Source organism: Syngnathus leptorhynchus, chromosome 13 (assembly GCF_054491065.1).
Source record: "Syngnathus leptorhynchus isolate UIUO chromosome 13, UIUO_Slep, whole genome shotgun sequence".
Classification (NCBI taxonomy): Eukaryota; Metazoa; Chordata; class Actinopteri; order Syngnathiformes; family Syngnathidae; genus Syngnathus; species Syngnathus leptorhynchus.
The window spans coordinates 3,774,080-3,788,398 of NC_141207.1; the positions used below are offsets into that span (position 1 = coordinate 3,774,080).

Here is a 14,319-nt window from a genome sequence, read left to right on the forward strand (position 1 = left end):
ACACAGACAAGATATTCTCTATACAAGCAGCAAGAGTGGTGAGTTGAAAAGAATAAAAGCGAATAAAAGAGTTGGCGGGCCAACACGTACTGCAACGCCGGTGAGGATGTGTGGGCAAAAAGTTGAAATAGTGCTTAGTTGTGGGTTTCCTCTGGTATAAATGCTTCTGAGGTCACAAATCGCCTTTAGCAGCCAAAAGACTTCAACAAACCAGCACAAAAATAAGAATAAAAAATCCGGTGTAACGGAACTTACGGATGAGAGGCACACTGGCATTAGCGGTCCCAAGTTTATTGGTAGCAAGACACGTGTAGTTTCCGTAACGATCCTCGGTCATGTTGGTCACTGTTAGGACTGATCTGGAACTGAGGCTCTTGATCTCGATGCCCTGACCCTTGATAATCCTGAAAAACGAGCACAATGACAACACATTAAGCTTTTATTTCTCACCCACATGCGCAGAAAATGTCAAGGGGGAGGAGAGAGGTGTCAAGGACAGCGCAAATGTTTGTCATCCTGACACTAAGTAGCACTTCAATAGCCTCTTCAGCTGGTCTAGTTATTCCTTGGTGTGTCAGATCTGAAGCCTTGAAAAGGTGAAATGACGAAGATTATGTTGTGCTGTGTTATGAAATTAAAAGTCATTTATAGCTTGAAATAGTGTGTGGAATTATATAAAGTAAAATATATATAATATATAAAGTATATAAAATATGTTAAATGTCAAGCCTCTGCCATTTCTTGAACTAAACCCTTTTTTAAGGAAGTACCCTTGTCATAATCCTTCTCATACTTCACAGAGCAGGCGTGTTGTATATACTATCCTAACTCCTTTGTTTATAGTATGAGAAACTGTGCCTTAACCCACTTCATTAGACCTTTTCTCAAGCGATGTCCCAACGTGACAGCCTCACTAATAATCTTGATGGTAGCCTCCAAGTGAGCTTTTCTCTTTTTGGGTCAACATTAAACAACTCCTCAATCTTCTCATTCAATTTGAAAGCACCACCACCCAGACATGCACATGAAAGACTCCCTCGCCTCCATTCAAAGCTGTGACAGATCATGAAAAGTAGTTTGTCAAAGAGTGTTACGCTTTTTCAGCAGTGGCAAACTGGCAGCAGCACTGAAATGATGTTAAGGCCATAAAACAGATAGACAAAAAAAGAACGCACTGGGAAAACAAAAGTGGCCCTCGATTTCTCCTGCTTTTGGTGTTGTACAGACACCAATCCTATTGTTTTTTTTTTGTGCTGAACAATGAAGACCACATAGCGTATTTTCCGGACTATAAGTCATAGTTTGGCCGGGGGTTTGACTTATGAGTATAAGGAGTTACTTATGTGTGAAATCATTAACACATTATATCATTTATTATATCATTTATCAATTAACACATTATATAATTTCACATGTTATTTTCTCACTAAGTCGCAAGAGGCCGCTCTAGGCCTGTGGAATAATTGGAACTGCAACTGACGATGAGTCTCACGTAAGCCACGTTGAAGAGGAAGCGCTGCATCTTCTACTTCCGGAGTTAGCAGAGTTGTGACATAGAAGATGAAGATTTCATTGGATTTAGTGATTTGTTTGATTTGATTTGATTAGTAACACTGATGGTTTGGTAAACTTGTTAGCATGTTATTGATGCTATAGTTATTTGAATAACTCTTAATATATTATGTTAATATACCAGGTACGTTCTCAGTTCGTTGTTTATGTGTCATGTAACGTTGGTATTCCACACAATTATCCGTTGTTGCCTCTATTCTATTTTCATTTTAAATTGCCTTTCAAGATGACATGTTTGTTCTTGGTGTTGGATTTTATCAAATACATTATCCCCAAAAATGCGACTTATACTCCAGTGCGACTTATATATGTCTTTTCCATGAATTTTATGGCTGGTGCGACTTGTACAACGGAGCAATTTATAGTCCAGAAATTACGGTACTTCTGTCCTTAAATTGATAAAGAGTAAATTAAGATATCACCAAGTAGGAAGTCACCAAAAATAAAAGTATTTTAGACTCAACAAAACACTCCTGGCAGCTTGATTCCTGAGTGATTTGAATTAATTGATTGCATGATTACACAGAAGGAGCAAGTGATTGAAGTCGTGCTCACCAGGAACGGTCAAATAATGTTTTTCTTTTCTAATCCAACAGTACTTGGGTGTAAAATGAGTAATGTATATGCAGAGACAAATTTTAGAGGATTGCAAGGGAAAATGTTATTAGGCTTTATCGGCTACATTTATGCGGTCTTTCCCTAGCATCCAGCCAAACAGAATGACAAACCATTTTCCTTCTGAGGGAAAACAGATAAGAAAGGCACCTCTTTAATTATGCTAATGCATTGCCTGTAACATCAAGTAATCTTGTACTTATCAGTGATAGAATACCGGCAGTGTTAACTCCTACTTCAAAAAACATTAGACAGGGATTATTTATAAATTTGTGCATTCATTCCATACTTATTGTAAATAGTACCTACACAGGACTGATAATACATGGAATATGATTGATGATTAATTTGAAAACTATTGAAATCATTTTCCTCTACTTTGTATTATTTTGAGGCCACAACCCCATATGAATCATTCTTGGTGTGAATTGAAGCCGTGACAGAGGACAGACTTTTCAGCAGAAGAAATGGAACACAGCTCATTCAAGTGACCATCGACGCTAAAGCAATCTCTGCTCACCTTTTCTCCCCTTTGTACCACTCAAATGTTGGTGAAGGCACAGCAGCTGCCTCACACCTTAGCAGAGCAGTGCGTCCCAAACCAACACCATGGCTTTTCATCTCATGAATGGATGGGGCAACTGGAGAGAAAAAAGACAAATATGTTAGGGAAAAACACATTTCGATTGTTATTCTACAGTTGAGAGTGCGGTTTTATTGAGGAAAAAAAAACGAAGCAAAATGACAGCCTTTTAATACCGCAGTCAATGTTCACATTTGACAAAACTTCTCAAAGAGTGAGAATCCGTCGCCAATGTTGGGAAAATGAAATGACTTGTACTGGATGGTGATAAATGGCCTAATGGGAGTTCAAAGACTCAATGGCGGCGGCAGGTTCTGTGAATGCAGAATGAGGCTTCTTTTATGTGAAGAAATGTGAAGAAAATCTCGATTCCATTGTCGTGAAGGCAGAAAGAAATAGGACTCATGTGCAATGACAATAAAGATTAAAATTCTGACAGCAGCTGCTGTTTGTCCTCTTCAAGATAAAATGTGTTACATTCACTGTTACGATTTAACACTTAATGAGTATTGGATCCCGCATATCTGTGTAATACATGTTTTTTTCTTATCCACAATATCCTCCTTAAGGGCTTTGCAAACCACTGTGTAGGTACATAAGACTCGAGAAAACACGAAGAGAATGGGATCAGAGGTGGTGTTGGTCACTATTACTGGATACAGTGCTGAAATATCTTCTGATCATCAGCCTTCTACCTTAAGCTTTCTTACAGGTGAAAGATCCAAAAGAAAATAAATCTAGGATTTATTGTAGAATATATCCACAGGGTTAGCACTCTTCTAACCTGTAAGAGTCTATAGACAGCTGACAGATGAGGTGGGATGCAGGAGATGTGAGCAGTATAAAAAAGATCCATGTGAGCTTTTGTGAACGCGGACTATGATCGCGTAGGAGAGGCCTAGAGAGGTGACAGTGCTCTGTGATGATGAATTTGCTTCCACCAACATTCTGCTGCAACCTAATGAACACTCTCATATGACTTGAGTCTGCTGATTTTATGTCCTTGCGTGTGTGTGCCAATTATTCCACTCCTTTCACTCTTCCAAGGCCGGGGCTGACTAATCTGAAAGACCTGAGGTAGTCATTCAAGTGATGGGTTCGGCTAAGGTTTTTCCCATTCATTTATCACGACAGGACATGTTCGATGCCATGCTGTGGGGTAGTGCGAGACTTTGACTGCCTTTGCGTGCTGGCTGTGCGTGGAAATGGGTGCGCATGTTTTAAGTGCGCATAACATTATTAAAAAAAAAGTAATGACCCGATTCAAATTCCCACCCACTGAATTTGAATCCTTCGTGGTGATCACACCTCACCATCAACTTGGAGAAAAATAAACATGCACGCACACACACAGTTTCAAGATGTCAAAAGGAAATTAAAAGAGAAGATACTCGATAGTTTCCAAATAGTGGGAAGCATTTTACACAATTTTTATAGGTTCATGAACTGTTGGAAATTAAATAAAGAATATGAATTGATTGACAGCACGGGAATAATAAGAACATCACACATAGAACGACATCAATGGCTTAGTAGGTTCTCATAATCTTCCACTGACGTCTTTGTGCGGCGACATTGATTACCGGGAGCTTCTGAAAGCAAGAACATTGTAAGAAGGATTGAGAGTGTGGAGGTCAGTGATTGTGATTGCTTTTGTTAAAATAAGCACAAATTGAAACTAAAAATATAAAGAGTTTTTGGTGGAATGTTTTTGGTAAAGAAATATGATTCGGGATAATCATGAAAGTATACAAATAAATGAAAGTATTTTTGCTAAATGTCAACCACTGATATACAAAGCAGTTTGAAAATTACATACATCCATTTCCACTCGTGGTTCGTCAGTCCAAGATGATTTCAGGTCTATTATTTACCTCCAAATAGATAGATGACATGGCTGGTTTCCCAGACAATTTGCTTTCTTCATTAGGATCCATTACCTATATATTATCATTTTGTTTTGTCTCACCTGTCTATGTGCGCAAGATGGACTGCATCAAATATGTTAAAAAATAGATTTCTCAGTGGAATATGTGAATCTGATTTAGTGTTTACTGATCCAGTGAGAGGCTGAGCATATATATTACCTATTATGTTCTCTTTTATCAAGGGCACCTTACATAACTGTTTGCTACACAAGGTATCTTATCCATCCATTAGAAGAATTTATATCAGTTCAGGCAAGCAAAGGTTCCATTTTTGGACCTTTCTAAAATGAAATAAAAACACACCAGGTGGTCCAATGTGATTTACCTGTACATGCATAACAATTCAATCCGATCTTTCAAATTAGGTCCTGCCACTCAGCTCTGTTAAGAATGATCACACCTATAAAAAGTTCTCCTTTCTGATTATTCCAATTTCAACTTGATGACATGTCTTACATCATAATATGACGCGAAATACGCCTTCAATGCTTGGGGAGAAATGCAAAGTAGTGCACTAAAATTCCTCAACGTTCAATAAGGCAAGTAATTTAATGTCCTAAGAATGCTGTGGTAGTGCTGTAAATCATGCTTGGATTCATGGCGTCGCCACCAGATTGGGGTGAGGGGTTGGGCCCAAGAATAGCACACACACATACACACGCGGCTGAAAAATGTGGCCTCCGTGGTACTGCCTGATGACAAATGGCCAGTTGTGGGTCGATTACAAACCAAATTTCCTCGCGTCTATATTATGCTGAGCTTGTCGTCTAAACAAATGCAAGGTCTCCAACTGTGCATCCCTGCAAAGTGAACAAACATCCGCATGTTAATGATTAGTAAAATGTTTGACCCTCAATGTAATATTCATGGCCAGGTCGTGTTCAGACTGCATCAAACCTTAATGTGAAATCACTCACCTTAAGAAGCCTCAAGAGACTATCAATGATTAATTGGTGTGTTGCAAGACTGAGGGCCAGATGCTTATACGTCGGGGATGTGTGTAATGTAAAGTTACAATGCTCTGACAATAATTTGTACCAGCCAGAAGTAAATAAATGATTAGCCAGACTAGTCACTCAATTAAATATTTGGAAAATCTTGTGATAATGCTCTAGCGGTTGTACTATTCCGAGGGAAATATATGCCTTAAAATAAAAAAAAAAAAGGCTTTATTTTACAGCTCTTGTGTTGAAGTCTGAATATTGATTTGAATCTTAACACTGATTTTGTTTAAGTATTCAACCAAGTATGGGCTCAAGCTGAAAACTCAGCTGTGCAATTTCTATTTGATGTAGTGCTTTTAGTGATTTTGAAATTATATGAGGAGGGTTATTTGAGACCAAATTTGCTTTCCCAAGACGAGCTCACAAATTGACTAAAAACACACGAGCTAATGATGCCCATTGCTTACTAATCTCTTAATTTTATACACTTTGACTACAATTGTAATGTTTGTGCTGCTGGGAAATGAAAATAGAGACCTTAGTAGGCTAATCTTAAAATACAAATTTGTAACTATCCAATTTACTATTGTCCATTACTGGAAACTAATCGTAGCAATGTGCAATATTTAGACAGAGAGGGTCACATTTGATCACAGTTATGTCCAGAAAATTGCAAAGGTAAGTAAAACCATCCTTTTCACAGAATTTATTTATATATTACATAATACAAAAGTACCATGAGCACACAAGCATATTTTTAATTAAAAGATCAATTAACATCCCTATCTCTTCAGTCAGATTGGAAAATGAGTTTTCACCGCAATTAGGAAATGGACTCATCAGTGCATGACTTATCAGCTTACACACAGAGACACTGTTCTCAACTGCCATCTGTGGGCTTCACTGTCCTCTTTTTTTTTTTTTTATTGTCAGTCAGGAATGGTTCCGCTGCCAAGATTTATTAATTCAATAAGATTTCCATTCAGAACTGCGAAGGAACATTGTGTTATTCCTGTTTTATTTAATGAAAGGCATATAAATAACCATCTTAGGCCCAGAATTGAGCAGCTCCTACGAGGCATTCAATCTATTGTGTGATTTTAGCACAAAACAGTTTAAGGTATGCTAATACACACATGAGATTCAGAGGTTATTGGATGAGGACCACAAAAGAAAGCTGTCAATTGTTAAAAATGCATTTTGCAAGTAATTAGTAGAATTAATAGGAGATGTGTATTTGAGATGTCTAGTAATGACTTTTAAGAAACCTAAGCAAATGTATAATAATTTTAACATGGCAAAGTACACATTTTATCTATATTAAAGCAATATTAGCTTGTCTGACATGTTTTTACAGTGCTCCAGACCGGCCTTTTTGTTATAAAGTAGCCATGTTGCATGTTTTTTTTCCCATTTATTTTTGTAGGGATGAGTTGACTATAAACATAGTCATTGAAAATGCAATACAATATTGTCACGTGCCTGCGTCACCTGCCACCCAGCCACGCCCCCGATCAAAAAAAATCACTGGCCTTGTCTTGCCGAACACGTCAAAGATGAAATGGTGTCCTATGAGCGCCCCCTGACCCTTGAGGACACCATGGACCTGGCCGCATAAGTGGCTCGGCAGATCTGGTCAAGACTGCGTGAGAAGGAGACAAAGTCCAATCCCGCCCCCCCCGATGCCGTGACGCCAGCTCGACGCCAACGCGTCTTGGAGACCCCCTGCCGCCCACCTGAAATCCTTTCTTCGCCTTTGCTTCATGAACACTCCTCCCACCCAGTCAGGCTGGTCTGAACCCATGGAGATAGAATGCTCCTCGCTCTCGCCGAAGGAACGTCGGAGACGCCTCCGAGCAAGGTTATGCTTATACTGAAAGCTGAAGCTGAAAGTGACCGTGTCAATTTACTCTGAAGTGGAACTAACAAGACCATTTAGTTTGCAAGAGATCAAAATTTTGCACATTTAACCGTGCTCTAAAAGCAGCAAGAAATCTAAATAGCAATCACGATGAGAGCTCTGGAGAGATGTAGAGAGACAGATTTACATCCCAACGGCTTGAGGGCAATGACTACTTAGAATTGGATCAGAATCCATTTCATTGAAGTCTCCTCTTAAAAGTTGTAACTTGTACGCCACCGTGTTAATAGATACTACAAACTGCTGACCAACTGGAACTTTCCCCCCTCATGTCAAATTAGACTTAATTAACGTGTAGTGTGATCAACAAACAGTATTTTTTTTCAATTTGATCAACATGTAATGTCTCCCACCTCACCGAAGCAATTTTTCAAACACACACATTGAAATGCAAGGACACGGTCCACACACATTCTATAAATGTTATGTGTTAAGCAAATTTACAGTGCACAATGATTGGCAAAGAATAATGTTAGTACTTTGTAAATATGCTTCGGCGAGACTAAGCACTGTTTAATTTTATGCCATTAAGAGACACAAATAATGTTTGTGAATGAAATAATGTCCTGGTCATCTCTAACAATACACTAGCTCCTATATCGTACTTCTAAAATGGTCCAAACAACATGGGGGCTTTTGGGTATAACTGTGGGCTTGGAACAAACAAGGAACACAGTGATGTTAATCATTCCAAACATTTAAATCGGGTATCTGCATTTCACTTGTGATCAGAGTTTATCTGCACTGCAGGAGATCTTTGAAGTTCACCCAATCTAAAATGCAGGATCATAATCAATTATTAATCATAATCAGTGCTTAGTTACTTATTACGAGCAGAAAAACAATATAAACTTGGCTATTGTGTAAGTAAGCAGAATTTATAGCTGCAGGGCCACTGGGGAGGAAACAGGCATAGAGATGGTCTAGGTGTATAGCCAAAGCTTTTGATAGAGAATAAATCAATTGTGGTTAATTTGGTCAATCAATCCAGAACAATCATTTCACTATTAAGTTTAACTATACAGCACAGGTGTCAAACTCAAGGCCCGGGGGCCAGATACGGCCCGCCACATAATTTTATGCGGCCCGCAAAGACAAATTGTGCTTCAAATTCGTGTCATTACTAGAATTGCAAATTTTCTTCTCTTTTAATAATATATATTTTTGAAATATTAGACCAGTTTTTACTTGTCTGATTTGAAAATGAGTTATTTGTCAGTTTGTTTTGTAGCTTTTATTGTATATACTACGAGGTGCTCATACATTTATTTGGGTTGACAGCCATAATGGCCCTCCGAAAGAAGATATGACTACAATGCGGCCCGCGAAAAAAATGAGTTTGACACCCCTGCTATACAGGAATATTTTCAGAAAAGTCAGAGCAGTTAACATTCTGTAAGTGTATGAGGAACCTGTGGAAGTCTCAGATCAATAAATGCAAACTAGTTTAATCAAATTGGGGCATTTGACTATCAAGGATCATAGGGAGACGTGTATGGAGCACAAAGCTAAAATGTCATTAACGACTCTGCCTGTCTGTGCTGTATTCCTTCAAATTGTCTTGTCGCGGCTTTAAAATGAAAACATTTGAGTAGATTAACATTTTAGCCAAGCAAGGAATTTCAGCAATCTGAAATAAAGGGTGAGTCTCTGGATGACTGCCATCTTTCACCCTTATCTGATGGGGACCCCCCCCCCCCCCCAAAAGAAAAAAAAAAATCATCCCTAATTCAATCATCAGCAGATTGTACAAAGACAAGAGGCAAAGGAAGCTAGTAATTAAATTACCAGTAATGTGGTCAGATCATTGCAGCCTTGTGAAACCATAAGAAATTCAAACAGAGGTTAAACAGCGGACTCTATGAAGATGCCTCAATCTCTATTTCTAATGCTTTGTATCACAGAAAACCAAATGCCAGGCTTAATGTTAGTGGGTTGTACCATAGCTCAGTGCTGGGGCTTAAGTTTGTTTTCATTACTTGGTTATGTTAATTAATGGCCCTAATCTCTGATTAGCCCCGAGGTTAATGGCCCAGTTATGTCCTCTAAAATGAATTGTTTTGAAATTGGAGAGAAATTGTTTGGCCAAATATTTAATTAGACTGTTAAACCATCATACGAGATGCGATTACTGTGCTGTTATTATGGGAGAGAAAAAGATACATTCACGATTGACTGATGTTTACGACTTAATTTGAACCTGTTTAGGAAGAGTTTCACCTGCTGTTAGCGTGATACAATTTTATCCATGCATGGTTTGTTTATCAATAATACTAACCACATATTGTGCTTAAACAGTACATCACAGTGAGTGGTGTAATTTCACCCAATTTTTGTAAAACCCAGCTAACACTGACCTCAACATCTGTCTTCAACATGCAGCCCTCAAAGTGTTATTCCTCAACTATGTGTTTTTGTTGGTTCAGTACGTATAGTAGATCCCAGCCTGTTTCCCTGCCAACAATACATAGACAGCCTTTGTTCATCTCTATCATTTTCAATCCCCATAGCATTTGTGATCTGACCGGTTCAATGCACATGACTTGTGCATAGCCAGGAACATCATTATGGAGTTGCACTGTAGGTAAGAGACTCCATCAGTGTGAACCGGGTAATACGTTTGGATTACACACAAATGACTTGCCGTAACAAGTGATAGATGAGATTACTCATTTGGTCCTTTTCGACGGTACAAGTGTGTTCAGTTGTCTATTTGATGGCATTTTATTGGCTTGTGATTTGCCATCTTGGGTTTTGGAAGAGGCAGTGACAGACTCGGCTGTTTGTAGAGCTATTCGTGCACTTGCCCTTTTCTACTGTGAGTCACAGAAACTGGGACATGGTCCAAATGTTTCCTAGAAGAAGAACAGTTGCACCATGGAAAGAGTGAACATTGTTTACCATCTGGGCTGACAAATCAACTGTGGTGATCTGCTTCCTCAACTCATGTAACTGTGAACATCCAAATAAAATTATAATAGAAATAAATAAAAATAAATAAAAATATGATAAAAGTCAGAACACCACAAATGTGTCAAAAATATACAAATATTGTGTTAAAAAATCAGAAATTTGCACACGCAGGCTTTTGTAATGGGTCAAATTACCTCTCGTGCTTTTGAAGCAAGTAAGGTAGAATAATTCAAGGATTATAAATATTCATGTCAGAGTGCATGAAAATTTACACTACATATACTACAGTGTGCAAATAGACATTGTAAACCTTTTCACTCAAATCAGACCATCAAAGACATGTCGTGTCACTGATCTCCCACCAGCATGTTAAAAAGAACAACTCATGTTTTATTCAATAAACAGTCTCTCGATGTCAACAGCACAGTTTGGGATTTCGCAGTTTGGCAAACCTCATGTCACACCTTTAATCAACATGCTGTCAAAATATTTTACCAATAAATTATGTAAAAAGCTAAGTATTACATGGAATTTTAATACAGATGAGTTTCTCTTTAGAGAATATAGACTAAAATACCTGGTCTAAATTTGTTAATGCTGTTCATGATTTGAGTTTGAATTGCTGCTACAGACTTGCTGTGTGGAGTTTTTAAGTTTTCTCATAGGTTTTTACTGGTAGTCAATTCTTAACTGATTCAAACATTTAATCAACTGGAACATGGTTAAATTATTTAGCTTGGATTGCTGAAAAAATAGTTGTTAAACTATTCTTTATGAGAATTGCTTTATGAAAATTGTTTTTGTGTCAATTTTGTTTTTGTGATGTTCTGTGACATATTCTAATGAAAATCAGGTGTCTTGTATCTCATAAAAAATGTGCATTTAAAAAAATCATTGCAGTGCATGGAAAGGTGAAAAAATGTTGCATCCTTCTCCATGGCCTAATTTACAAATCACCAAAAGGAAGAAAGCCACAAGGTCCAGACAATTTTCCACTATGTCAGAAATCAATAAAAAAGAATGAGCAATTGCTCAGTGACAGGAACGCTCTGACGATCTGTCAGCGGCTGATAACTCAGGGCAGGAAACACTGCCTTAACACTTGAGGAACGACAGCTTACTCCCACTCAAAGCATGACTCTGGTGCTCAAGCAGTGGTAACTTTGTCTGACAGCAGAGTTTTCTTCATCAGTTCACTCATTTAGAATGGAGAAGTCATATGCTCGTCGCACGAAAATGTGTCCTCAGACGATGACATGCTTTATTCAAATCGCTGAATATCTATTTCGGAGCACAGCACAATGGTAGTATAATAACTGTTCATCCTTGAAACCGTATCTCAGCAGAGGTATAAATAATTGGCATATAAAATCCCACTCAGACCCAGCTCATTAGCGCCAGGCATTACACAGAAATAATGGCCACAAGAGTCAATTTCAAAATGAAGCCAGAGCCAAAGCGTCCATAGCAATGAGCTGGAAAAGGTACAGCGCATACATTGCAGGGCTCAACAATGTGGTAATAAAGAAAACTATATAATGGGTAAATTATTCCTCGAAACTTAAGTTAAATCTCTTGCAAACTGGTCCAAGAGGAGTCTTTTTTCAAAGCTGCCGGCTTATAAATTGCCTTAAAAGGAAGCCAACTATTTTCTTTATGTTCTATGTGGGCCCACTCGTCTAAACATGATAATTTAAGAAATCCATAGATAAGCCTGAAATTCTGAGAAAAACGTTGCGGCTTATAGTCCGGAAATTACGGTACATAAAAAAATGTAGATTTTTCTGAAGGAAACTCAATATTTGACAATATTGGACCAGCAAAAAAATAAAATGTTGAGTTGACTTTAAAAGGAGAGTTAAAACAAACCAGTGAGTCTCATAGTAACACTGCATTACAAATAAATTGTGACAAGGTAGCAGCTGTCGATTTTGTAGGCTTTTTACAGCACAAGTTGCAGACAGTGCACGTCTGCTGCATGTGGATGTTAGTCAGGGGCACGACTTTGGTCAGATACCCAAGGAAGGGAGGGAGGGAGGGAGGGATTAGTGGAGTGAGGCAACATTCCAATCTTGCAAGGACTGTTAAAACGCCAACTCCACTTTTAGGTTTTGCTAACTGAGATCATGCACAAGCTATCTATACAGAAGCCCATAAGAATAAAAGTAGGAGCACTTTTTAAAAAAAAAAGCCAACGGTATCATTCCCTCTCACGCCTCTTAGTTGTGCTTCTTCTGTGACCACAGCAGCTAAAGCCCAGTATCATTCATTAATGTCACAGCTCCTCATTACTGTCTCCTCACACTTTTGGAAGACTCATTAACTGCATAATGGAATAGCGCTTGGAACAGTCAGACCTTCCCTTAGCGTGAATTAATCACCTATATGCACAGACAAAAAGGGACTTATCACATTAAATATTAAGAAATGCTAAGCATTCCACTTCTTCTGAAACTTTTGAATGGCGCAGTTTCAGGAGGTGAATGATCAGGGACATGGCACTGTTATCATTGAAGGCTGCGCCAGCCTCTTTTATAAGGCTGAAAGGCGTGTGAAGTATGCAGAGAATGATGGTGTGTACTTACAGTTGACTGTGACTTTTACTGTTTTGGTGTCAGGAGAGGCGATGTCATTTAAAGCGCTGCATTCATAGTCTCCAGCTTGGTCCCTTGTGATGCCAGTGATGTTAAGATATTCACCGCTGTCATACTTCCTGGCTGTAAAGAGAGAGAGAGAGAAGTGAAGGCACTTATTGCATGTCGACAAAGACCACTACACATACACACACTCCGCAAACTCAATATAGTATAGCTATCATCTTGCAGTTACCCGTGGTTTATGCGAGGAAGTCTTGGGGAAGCAATTCAATAAAATGCTGTAATAAACTCTTGGTGACCTTGCTTTCATCATAAAACAGCAGCGACTGAGCAGTGTACTCATGCACTCTTATAGATGTTGTGTTAGGAAATTAAATGTTGACATATTCAACGCTAATTTACCCATGATTAATTCCAGGAAATGCATTTAGAGCTTCTGGTGCATCAAGGACAAAGAGCAAGCACAGGTCAGTGTTTTAGATAACGAAGCACCATGCCGAGTATGGTGGCAACAAAAAATAATGCAGATCTAGAAAAAGGTGAACACTTTCATTGGAAGCGGGGGAAAAAATTGGTGCTGATATATTGCAAGCAGAATAACATGGTTCTTTTCTAATCCATGATTCTTTATAGCCTGAAAGGGAAGGGAAGGTGCGCCCTTGACAGGTTACCAGTCAATTAGTTCCGAGTTCATTAACATGATTAGCTTTCACTGATGCAACCAATTTGAATAAGAGGTGCCCGTGAGTTGGCAGCCTGTTACAACAGTTCTGTTCTTCTCGATTTGCACCTCCTACTCTTTATTAATTTGGCGTCATGCTAAACTATTTATACGCATGTATTTTTTCTGGCATTTCTCTTCTTGTGTAGTTTGGATATAATTCTGTCATTTGTGTTTCCATCCATTTGTTTGACTGTAATTTCTCATTCTACTCGTATTAATATCAAAGACTTTCCAACTTTTGTTTTATTTTTATTGACTCTATTTTGGGGAGCTTGCAATCATTTTGTGTAGTGTTTGGTGTGTTGTAAAACAGATGCAGGTTCAATTCTACAGCTCAAGCTTGTTAGAGTCAATAAAAATGACCTAAAACACAGACCATCTTTTAGCAATAGAACTATTGCTGTGTTGTCTTCTCTTAAAATATATCGGGGTTTTTTTTTTCATTGAGCTTCTGTGACTTTTTATCTGGTAAATATGTATTGCGCAACTTGAAACTGGGGGCACTATCAATAATTAGCTTTC

At 38.4% G+C, this 14,319-nt stretch overlaps 1 protein-coding gene across 5 annotated transcripts in view; it reads right to left on the reverse strand.

Annotated features, from left to right (window-relative positions):
• Nucleotides 1–14,319, reverse strand: part of negr1 (neuronal growth regulator 1) — a 113,105-nt gene that overhangs the window by 32,470 nt on the left and 66,316 nt on the right. For all 5 annotated transcript variants that reach the window (XM_085928361.1, XM_085928363.1, XM_085928365.1 and 2 more), the window contains 3 exons: nt 13,062–13,193; nt 2,708–2,828; nt 256–404 (listed from right to left, as the gene is read on the reverse strand). In XM_085928361.1, the coding sequence (XP_085784487.1) occupies nt 256–404; nt 2,708–2,828; nt 13,062–13,193 (402 nt within the window). The remainder of the gene's footprint in view (nt 1–255; nt 405–2,707; nt 2,829–13,061; nt 13,194–14,319) is intronic.